Source organism: Glycine soja, chromosome 18, assembly GCF_004193775.1.
Source record: "Glycine soja cultivar W05 chromosome 18, ASM419377v2, whole genome shotgun sequence".
Classification (NCBI taxonomy): Eukaryota; Viridiplantae; Streptophyta; class Magnoliopsida; order Fabales; family Fabaceae; genus Glycine; species Glycine soja.
Window position 1 is genome coordinate 2,151,498 of NC_041019.1, and position 11,693 is coordinate 2,163,190.

Genomic DNA, 11,693 nt, shown 5'->3' on the forward strand with positions numbered 1-11,693 from the left:
CACTTGTCAAAGTTGTTAACGAATGGATGTGGATCTCAGCAGCGTGGATACACGTAGAGTCTTTCGCTATTGAAGTATTTTTATATTTCAAGAGCTCAGATACATTTTTTAATATGTCATTTGTTTATAATATAATTTAAATACAAAATAGATCCTTTTACTGTTTTTGAACACCCTTCTTCCATCCATATATGCTGTGGCTATGAATATGTACAAGGAACCTGGTGAGTATTGGGCAAATTTTAACACAACTAATGCTTATATGTTTTGGACCTTAACTTAAAGTGTCACAGGTTTTCCTATGGTTAGTCACATCCTTGCTGATCTCAAGCTCCTCTACCCAGGACTTGGCAAAGTGGCCTTAGCAACAGCCATGATCAGTGACTTCTATAATTGGGTCATGTTTGCATTGTTGGTTCCATTTGCCATTAACGGTGGAAGCATCATCTACTCTGTGCTGAGCACCTTAGCTTTTGTGCTTTTCTGCTTCATTGTTGTACGCCCTTGTTTGGTGCAGATGATAGTTAGCAAAACCCCATAAAAATGAGTGGGACAATTACGGTTTGTTTTTTGTGATCATGGGGGCTTATACTTCTGCACTTGTTACTGATCTCCTAGGGGACACACCCTGTGGTTGGGGCTCTGGTGTATGGAATGATGATACCTCGTGGTAAATTTACTCAGATGCTCATAGAGAAGTCAGAGGATTTTGGCTGGCTCCATTGTTCTTAGGTAGCATTGGAATAAGATTCAGAATAGTATATGTTGTAAACACTCAAGGTTTGGGCCTGGTGCTTTTAGTTTTGCTCCTCTCATTCATCCCAAAGATTTTAAGCACTGTTATAGCGAGTCAGTTTTATGGCATGTCTGTTCTTGATGGTGTCTCTATTGGACTGCTTATGAACACCAAGGGCATCTTACCAATATTAATGCTCAACAATGCCTGGGACAAGCAGGTTTTGTTGACTATAATAGAGTTTTGGCACCTTCATTATATAATAAGTTGTTTGTTTTCATGTCATTTGAAGTCAAATGCTGAAGGGACATAGAATAAGCATAATGAATATTGAAAACCAATGCTGATGTAGCTGAATGTGCATTAAAAATAATAAACAATAGCACTCATTAATCAATATATACAACTTGCTCAAAATGATACTTAATTATACTCAATAAATAGCTATATTTATATTGTTTTTGTTTTGCTCTCAGATTTTGAGTGTGGAGTCCTTCTCAATTTTGACCGTAGCTGTTGTTATGATGACCATGACGGTGCCTCTAATCATCAATGCCATATACAAGCTAAGAAAGTTATACAAACAAAGCAAACTGAAGACCATACAGAATTTGAAGGCCGAAATAGAGCTGAGAATACTAGCTTGTGTCCACAACCCTCGGCAAGCCACAGGAATGATCAACATCCTCGATGCATGCCACACTACAAAACTCTCCCCTCTGCGCGTGTTTGCACTTCAGCTTGTTGAACTAAGTGGAAACACCACTTCCCTTTTCAACCAACAGCGAAGTGGTGGTGCACAAGCCCTCACCAAAGCACAAGAAGACTTGGAGAGCATCACCAACATTTTCCAAACATACACAGGTGCAAATGAGAACACTAGTGTGGAGACTTTTGCTGCTGCGTCAACTTACTCAAACATTCACGAGGACATATACAACGTGTCGCAGGAGAAGCAAGCAAGCTTGATGAGGGATGCACCATGTTCTGTTGGAATCATTGTCGACCGTGGACTAGGGTCATTGTTCAAGGTGAACCTGCGTGTGCTCGTGCTTTTCATCGGTGGCCCTGATGACCGCGAAGCCTTGGCGGTTGCGTGGAGGATGTCAAAGCATCAAGGGGTGCAACTATCAGTGATGAGGATCCTTATGTATGGTGAGGCTGCAGAAGTTGATGTTCTGTCCCATGTCGAGTCTCGTGGACTATTATCCGTGGTGCTAAGACAGTGAGAAGCAAAAGAAATTGGATGAAGAGTATGTGAGTGCCTTTAGGCTCAAGGCAGTGAGCAATGAGGACTCTATAAAGTATTCAGAGAAAGAAGTTCGTTGTCGTGATGATATTCCTCAAGTGCTTAAAGAGATGGACGAAATTGGATATGATTTGTAGATTCTAGGACAAGGAACAGGTAGGAACTAGGAACTCTTTGATCTTGTCAGAGTTGATACAATGGGCTCATTGCCCTGAACTTGGTGTTATAGGGGACATGGTGGCATCAAATAATTTTGGTTCAAGCTCTTCAGTGCTTGTTGGACAGAAATATGGGTATGGGGGAGTGGTGTTTGATAACAGTAATGCTGCCACACAGCAGCAACCTAGGGAAGTAATGCCTGCAGATGATGATAATGATGATTCTGGGGCACTTGCTGTCAAGATAGAATAGAATCATCAGTGATGGTTATTTATTGGAATAATGTGCACTTAATTGGGTATGGCTTAGGCCGAAGAAGAGTGAAAGTGGTTTGTAATTTTTGCCACTGATGAGGCTGGGAATTGTTTGATTGAGTAGGTGAAAAATTAGGTGGATTGTTGGAGAAGGAAAATAGAATGAAATTTCAACATGTGCATTCATTTGTGCATGTCAACTTTTTCTATTTTCTTTTTTAACGAAAGAATGACGCTAACAATAAAAAATTAGTGTTATTCATACTCGTAACAATTTATACAATATGAAGAGAGAAAAATTCTAAAGCGGAGTGTTGCTTGAGTGCTCGACTGTACTCTTTCACCATACAATGGGTAAGATACCATGAGAATATATATATATATATATATATATATATATATATATATAGATAGATAGATAGATATAATGTTTCTTAAGGTATCATTTAAAAATATCATGATTTTCATTTATTCCCGTAAGAAATGAGAAAGCTCGTGCCAAAACATTCAGTATAGTGCACAATGTTATAAATTTGCACCACCACCTTTTGTGTAGTTTCCGTAGTTAATATGTAACATTAAAAAATTGATTGTGTATTTAAAGACAAGTTTGAGGATGTGTTTTAACTAGATCACGTATAACCTTAATAAAAAAAATAGTTTCTTTTGTTTTTTATGTAAAAAAACTATTTATTTTCTTTTTAAAACAATGTTGCTTTCACATTTCCAAATAATATTGCTAAAAATGCCTTACAATTATTCTAGTGATTTTTTGTATGGTTAACTGTTTGTCAAATTGGCAGCCTATGTTCACCAAAAAAAAATAAAATTGACAGCCTATGCAAGACAACGGTTATTTTTTTTATTAGTTTTAGGGGGAAAAAACCTCTATTAATTGTCAATAGAAAGAAGTTTAACCCTCTATATTTAGGGTGTAATAAAAACCCTCAGTAGTTTGAATTAGTCAATAGTACTGTATTTTATATATTATTAACATTGAAATGGTATTTTCTGCCCTGTAAAACAATTAATTATAGTTAACTTAAAATACAGAGAGCTGAATATCTTTCATAGGAGTATCCTCATCCCAGGTAACTGAATATCAGCACTTAAATGCACATTATACAAGGAACGAAAGCATTTAAAATCACCATTTTAAGGGACCCGAATCAGTGAATCATCAAAGAAGTTACACTTGCAACCATTGAAATTGGTGTCAAAAGTAGTCTATATATTTCTCAGTGCACTTTTCCCCTAAATTAATGGGGGTTTACAACAACATTCCGCGTCACCAAATACATGAATACTGTAACTGTAAAGCGTACAGGCTGACATAAAGGCATGACTTGCTACTTTCCTTTCACCGTTTAACCTATAAAGTGCATGTTTTGTTTCTGTTTGGAAAGTCTAGAAATCATGATTTGAGCAAAAGAGTGTTTCTTATACCATTTGTTCAAACATGATTTTGAGATTCCAAACAGAGAATCAAACATACTAAAAATCAATTCGTCAATCCGTGCTCAAACAAAAGCCACACATATTGGGAAGGAGTTTCTGACCACGGAGACAAAGAATATGAGCTTATTTCCCAAAAGAATAAAATGTAGCAAATAATGAGGCAGATTAATTCTTCTATAATGCTTGGTTATACCAAGACAAAGATTTTCTTAGTTGTAAAAGCCACAAGGCCACCTGCATTCCCCAAAGTCGTACTTCCAGCAAAATCTTATCCAATTTAATGTTTAGCCAAGTTAAAAGTGATTTGCTTTGCAACATCTTTGCCTCAATGACAGCCTCCGAAGAAACCTTTCCAATTACAAAAAATGTCTCCAAAGATGATCCCTGCAACTGATCATGACATCCAAAAACAAAAGGAAATCTATCATTATAAACAGACAAAGCAACAAGGACACTCAACTCTCAAGTGCTATATTTACTTAAATGTGCTGGACTGGCTATATTTTACAACTGGACACAAGCTACATTTGTTTGACGAGTATTAATCAATCAATCAATCAATCACGTGGTGTGCAATGTAGTAAATGGAAAACATAGAATGGTATGTACCAGAGAATTATTGACTGCTCGTAAACAGTCATTTGTCTTCAGCATTAGAAGAATCACTCGTGGTAATCTCCTTAGAAGCTCCGAGATTTGATGGAAATACTGAGAAGCATACATCTGCAAAACAATTAGCATAGTCATTTTAGAACTTCTTTTCCTTCAAGGGCACACAAATTAAGAAAATTCAACCATGCAAAACATCTATATATCTCGGTAAAACAAGTAGACTTTCATTTTAATATTTAGTAAAAAGTGAACTATGTTGTAATTGAACAATTCCATAAAACAGGTGGTTAAACTGCAGATCCCAGGAGTCAGGATAGACGAGAAAAATTAAGAATTGTACATACTTGGGTAAGAAAAGCATCATGAACATGAGTATTACTCGCAATGTTATTAGGACAGAGAAGTGAAAGCATACAATCCAAAATAACATGAACCTGGGACTCATACAAAATCTTGGGGAAAATTTTCCCTTAAACTATATCTTACCTGCAGTTCTAATCGATCACTCTCATTTCCCTGTATTACTAAATGATCCATAGATGGATCAACAACTCTATTCCATGGCCTCATCGTCAGAACTCCAGCAAAAAGTGCATATAAATCCTCCCCAGCTCCCAACTTTGTACTGTATTCCTTGATTGCATTAGCATCAGCAAATACCAATGCCTTCCATAGTGAAGCATAATTAGTTCTTGTTTGGAAGTCAAGCTCTTTATAGAGTCCGTGGTCTAAAAGGATCAACTGTGGTTTTCTCCTGCCTATACATGAGAAAAAAATAAGTATGCAAATTAAAAAATAAAAAACTGATAATCACACAATACCAACAATGCAGTTATTGTAAAAAACCAACAAGAAGCTGGAACTAGAGGTGAGCAAACAAACCAAATTTTTTAATGGAACAAGAACATAGATATTTAAGGAGAGAGTAGGTATCTGCATTTGGATGGTTGATAATGGAAAGCATGAAAAACATTAGGGTATTTGCAGATTGAAATTGCATTTTTATTAATTTTGAAATCAGAAATATTTATTATGATCCTTAAATATTTTTGTTAAGTGTCAACAAACAATAGAAAAACAAGATCTTTTGATAGAAATGAAAAATTAAAATAAATAACCATTTTGCAGTATAATATCACTTTCAAATTCATAATGTCATACATGTACACATGCATCTCTACTGTCAATTTTAATCTAAACAGCAAGGGATAGCATTCATCCTTCTGCATTTACTTTATCTTCCTAAATGTTTCCTGGAATACCAGTGGAGAACTATAGATGCAGGTTGATGAGTTCCATTTCTTGCACTCCTAATCAAGCTCCCCCATTTTAATGCATCAGAGCTGACATTGCTACACACCTACACATTTTACTGACAATGCATACTCCACTCATGTTTCAACAGTTTATTAGTCTTCAGATGATTCCTAACATGGCATTTGTTAATGCCAACCATAGCTATTTGTTTTTCCTAGGAAATTAAAAACAAAATAAAATTAACCCCTCAAATCAAATCAATGGAACTGCCACCATAATTCTAGAAAACTGGATTTGAGATCACCATCCCTTATTTAATTAGTGCTTAAAAGATTCTTCTGGAAAAGCCAAATATAGTTGGTTCAAGGTTTTGCCATTAATATCCGATTAGTTAAGGGAGAGACCATCATACTTAAGGGGAGAAATTTATAGACTATTTTTTATTTCTTGAAGTAGCTAAATTAGCAAACCAATAGTCTAAATGATATAAAAAGACACAAAACAAAATCTATTTCAGGACAATAATAAGTGATAGAAATAGTTCAAGTTTGGCAAGGGAAGGAATCCTTACCCCAAATGCTAGCTTTGCTGGAAGGCAATGGGCGAACCAATAAGTTAGCAGCATGTGGATCACAGTGTACAAACCCATGCTTGAACATCATTTCAGCAAAAGTTTGACTAACCTGCAAAATGTTTATACATTTTACTAAATTACTCCATAAATGAAAGACAGCCTATGTGTAACACTTAAAAGTTATCACCATGTGACCATGAAGTCACAGGTTTGAGTTGTGGAATCAGCCTCTTGAAAATGCAAGGAAAGGCTGTCTACTATACAGTATAAACCCACACAGAGATCTGACCGTTCTGTGGGCAGGAGGTTTATGAGTTTATGGTACATGCCTCCCTTTATTTTGTTGATAAACCATATATGGTACTAATAGCATGAGGGAATCAAAATGGTCATCATTAACTTGCTTAACTTCATTGACGTATGTTATCTTGTCAAAGATATCATGAGGCATATAATAAAAACTTCGTACCCCATTGCCCAGAGGCTCTTCGCTATGCGAAGGTATGGGGGAGGGACGTTGTACGCAGCCTTACCCTTGCATATGCAAAGAGGCTGTTTCCGGATTCGAACCCATGACCAACAAGTCACCAAGGAACAACTTTACCGCTGCACCAGGGCTCGCCCATCATGAGGCATATAATAATGTTATAAAAAAAAAAAACACACTATCAACACCTATTGGTGACCATTGTACAAGTGTCTATAATAAAGCCTGTAAACATAACTTACCAATGTTGAAAGTTCATGCAGGTTGATCCCAAGTTTCCGAATGGTCTTTACATCATTTACATAAGCACCATCCATGAATTCCATTGTCAGAAGCTTTGAGGTACTCAAATTCCAATATACGTTTGGTGCATATACATAATTCGCAATATGAGGAGACAACTTGTGGAAGTTCTCCACACACCTCTCACTGTTCTTTGCCTCAGTTAAAAAATCTAATTCCTGCAGGCATAATATTAACTATCAAAAAAACAAAATCATAAATCACGTAGCAAACAAGGAAAACATGGAAGGAGAAAATAAAACAGAATCCAAGAATGATGACTGAGAAACATAAAATTCCAAAATCCAACATATATCAAGCAAATTTGTTGAGTAAACAGATATTAGTCATGCTAGCAAACCATAGCTCGCAACCATATCAATTAAGGTGTGGTTATAGATGTTTTTTTGAAAAAAAAAATAAAAAAAATTATGCAAGTCAAAATTGTACATGTCATGAATGATTATAAAATAATAAGGTTAACAAGATAACTAGGTAAAACTTTATATAGCATTTACAGAAAAAGAGGTCAAGGTTTTAATGCAGTGTATAATGGAACCAAGTGAATCCAATTCAAATATTCAATCCCTGCCTCCAGCCTCAAAAGGCAATATAAAAGTCCATGGAAACTAACAGAAACTGAAGATAAACTACCATCATGACATGAAAACCTGACTATAACAAAAAAGTGAATTTATATTAGGTATGAAACATACTGGAGGATTATCACTTGAATCCACCATATTTTAAGCAAGATTTCCTGATCCAACTAAAGAAGTAATCTTTTACGCTACATGAATTTTTTTCCTGGGGAGGGGGAGGTAAGCATAAAAACCTATACTTTTCCTAACTTAGGTTTTCTTAGACCACAATGATTTCTGGGTTAAGCAATCAACAGATTGTCTAGTTAAAAGGAAAAAGACGACTTAGTTTATTTATATGGTCACAATATAACTGAATTTAACATGTATTTAAGGTTCCAATCAAATTTTGGTCAAAAGATTTTAACTATACACCAGCTTCATTCCGAAGTTTTAAGGAGTACAAAATCATAATACACTAAGTCAATTTTGAAAGCTAAGCTGGTCCACTAAGCAAAATCCACCTAATAAGCATGGATATACTTTTAGGCATAGATATTGCTTCAAAGTTAAATAGCAACTTGCCTTGGGCAAACTTTCACTAATCTCATCAATCAACCACCTGCAGACAGAGGTTAACAGAATATTGATAAACTATCAGTACAAAACAACCTGTGGAAACAGAAGATTAAAAAACTCTTGCTATAGAGACAATTTAGACCATGCAGCTTTTTCAATAGTTAAATGCACACACATCCATCAGATGGCTTCTAAATTTCCCACAATCATGATGCAGGTAAATCCTAACTGCCAAAAACATCAAAGCAATACCTATAATCAAAACTAGGAAAAAATCTATGCAATGTGTTCACAACCAATTCCACAGTGGCATGATCGGCAGCTGCAGTATCAGTCATGTGAGTATGCTGAACCTGAACATTGACAGATAACATGTAAATTAACAAGAAATATTAATCATAAAGGATTAATAATAATATAGAAGAAAACTTATCCAAAATGCTCTTAACAAATATATAACAAAAAATTAGCAACAACAAGAACCTTCACGGCAACTTTTTGGCCGTCATGCGTGCGAGCTACATGAACTTGAGCCAGGGAAGCACTTGCTATAGGGACTGGATCGAACTCGGAAAATATCTACACGTTAGAAGGAAAAAATCATTCACCACGATAACAATAACCATAACCATAACCATGACAAACAAAACTAATTACACAGAAGCAATGTCTTTGTCAATAAGGAACTAAACAAATAGTAGATACTTTATCTGGGGTGTCTCCAAGCTCTTTCTTGAATACATTGCATACTTGCTCATACGAAGAAACTGGACATCTATTTAGCATAGACTCCCTCATTGTCTGAACATATTCCTCAGGAACCAAATATTCCTGTAAATAAATAAATAAACTAACAACTCAGCATTGCCTATCATGCAACAGATGGACAACAGCAACTAAAGAAGTCAGTGTTCCTCATATCAATTTTCCCTTCAAAACAATAGGAGTGGAAATCAAAGTATACCAACTGCCCAAGATGTTGCCCAAGCTTTATATAAACCCCTCCATTCTTGAAACATAGGTCTTGAAGTTTTTGAGCAGACCGAAGGTGAACTTCATGCTTGATTCTCTCCCTCTCACTACTCCCTTCCGGGAATCCCCGCAGTGAATATTCATAATCTACCAACAACACATAATCAGAATCAGCTCTACTGATCCAAGTCACATAATTAAACAGTTAACAATATGTTTGCTAGCCTACACACAAATCATGATTCAGTACACAACCATTTTGGTCCCTGAAAGTATATCACCTTGTCACATTAGTTGCTGAAACTAAGGAAATACTAAATAAGTTCTAAAAGTTCCAATTGTTTCATCTAAATCCTAAATTTAACCACTTACTGTCATTTTGGTTCTTAAACATATGTCAGTACTATAACTTAAATCAAACATTTTTTTTTTTTTCATTTTGGACTCATGTGATTGACGGATTTTACTTCGAAGAACTTATTTAGAAGTTTCATAGGTAGTATGTGACAGCACCGTACAGTGTACACTTTCACAAACTAAAACTAAATCGGTGGTTTACTCAATCATACTCAATAATTCAGAAAAGAATCATACATAAATTTAACTATTGAAACATTTTTACCTAAAGTATATACATTCCACATCAATTTTCAAAAAAGTTCAATTATCTTAACCACTAATCACGCTTCAATAGTAATCGTTTCCATGAGGCGATAAATAGAATAGAGAATTGAGAAGGAAAGAGGAAATAAAAGGAAGATTGAACATTCACATATACTTGGAGAACAAGGGAAGTTGAGTTAGATCGACAGTACCGAAAGCAATGTTGGCGGCGGTGGCGGCGCCACGGAAGAGGCGATGGGGGACGGTGGCGAAAAGCTTGAGCGCCATTTCGGGGTCGTCGGAGGTGGCAATAAGCGCCGCCGTGGCGCCACCGCCCACGGCGGAGGCCACAAGAGATAGCTTGGCACCTGCGCGCCATAACCAAGCCATGTGATTGGTGTTGGTGTTGCACGTATTAGATTATTCACATGTCATCCCTAAAGTAGAAAGGTATAAGAATTTTTTTTGGTGAGTATAACAAGAATCAAGGCATAGGAAATACACCTAATAATACGAATTGGTATATTCAGTTTCAATAAAGCTATAAAAATATTAGTAATATTTTTTCATTTCCTAAATTCGTATGTATAAAAGAATATTTGTCGAAAAAAGTAAGTTTTAAATGAAATTTTAGTATTTTGAGAAATTAATCTTAATATTTCAAATAGAGATATATTGTGTTCTCTGGTTCACCCCTATTATATTTATTTTATACTTTCAAATCTAAATAAATTATTAAAAATATAAACAAAAATATTATTTAGTAATAATAATAATAGTAATAATAAATATTTTATCATATTATATAAATGTAATTAAATAAATGAAACTTTTAAAATTATGAAAAAAAATCGAATTAAGGTACATTACTTTTGTGTATATTAATTTGTCATAATGCATTAAATTTAAATTTATTATAAATATAGAAAAATAATATCTTATTTATGTAAAAAAAACTAGACTTAATAAATAAAACATGGAAAGAATGAAAAAACATAAATAAACTAAAATGTAATAATAATTAAAAATAACGTAATCTAATTGAAAATGACAAAATGTATCAACCTAGTTCAATTCATCCTAACCCGTCTTCAACCTAAAAAAAATTGTTTTGGTTTTGGTTAAACTTGTTTTGAGAATGTGGCTTTAATATTTCGAACCTAGCAATTTGCAAGTTGTGTCACTTTGTGTGGGGTTGATTTGAAAAAAATATAAATATATATATATATATATATATATATCCAAAGATGAACATAATGTCACTATTACAAAAATGTTATTCTACTAAATTGCCTCAATACAAACTTCCTCTAAAATCTATCATCATAAGTATAAGGCACAACATATCTTGTATTAATCCAAAATATTTAATCCAGAGTACATTTATAATCCAAAATACGAATGTATTTTTTAGATTATTCAATCTAAATAATGAAACCATAATTCTGAATCTCGAATCTGGAGGTAAAGAAGGTTGTGGCGACGATGTAAATGCACGAGAGAAGGAATTAGTGACTGTGGCAAGAAGGTGCAATGAGGTGAAGAAGAAGAAGATGGAGAGGAGAAGAGAGTGCGCGAGGGGTGAAGGAAAAAGGGTAAGAGGGGAATATTAAAAAGTTTCGGAGCGCACCAAGCAAAAAATAGGTGCATAAAGCAATTTTCTATGCGGAGATGTCAGCTTGGAACGAGGTTGTAAGCTATACCTTTCCAGGCCCAAGAAAGAGAAACCAGGGAATAGCCACGCATACATCACAATTCACTACATCTATTTTAATGGTTGCATATTGGATCCACTCAAGTTTTCCTGTACTATTTACTGTGCTTTAAGTTACGTGCAAACTGCAAATATTGTTTTTCATTGAGTATTAGAATATTTAATAAACAATAGAC

General features: G+C 34.9%; 2 protein-coding genes across 2 annotated transcripts; one reads left to right on the forward strand and one right to left on the reverse strand.

The window, feature by feature from the left end:
- The first annotated feature begins 202 nt into the window (after positions 1-202).
- Positions 203-2,396, forward strand: LOC114396199 (cation/H(+) antiporter 15-like). The gene is made up of 6 exons (XM_028358107.1): positions 203-224; positions 294-523; positions 619-724; positions 802-956; positions 1,213-1,950; positions 2,130-2,396. The coding sequence occupies exons 1-6, from the start codon at positions 203-205 to the stop codon at positions 2,394-2,396; spliced, it is 1,518 nt and encodes a 505-aa protein (XP_028213908.1).
- A 1,175-nt stretch (positions 2,397-3,571) lies between these two features.
- On the reverse strand, positions 3,572-10,270 carry LOC114395173 (putative ABC1 protein At2g40090). Its single transcript, XM_028356884.1, has 11 exons — positions 10,016-10,270; positions 9,193-9,347; positions 8,934-9,059; positions 8,712-8,807; positions 8,481-8,581; positions 8,235-8,271; positions 7,029-7,247; positions 6,297-6,408; positions 4,955-5,226; positions 4,466-4,579; positions 3,572-4,246 (listed from the first exon to the last, which is right to left on the reverse strand). Exons 1-11 carry the CDS (start codon positions 10,191-10,193, stop codon positions 4,031-4,033), a joined length of 1,626 nt encoding a protein of 541 aa, XP_028212685.1. The 5' UTR covers positions 10,194-10,270; the 3' UTR covers positions 3,572-4,030.
- Between the last annotated feature and the right edge of the window lie 1,423 nt (positions 10,271-11,693).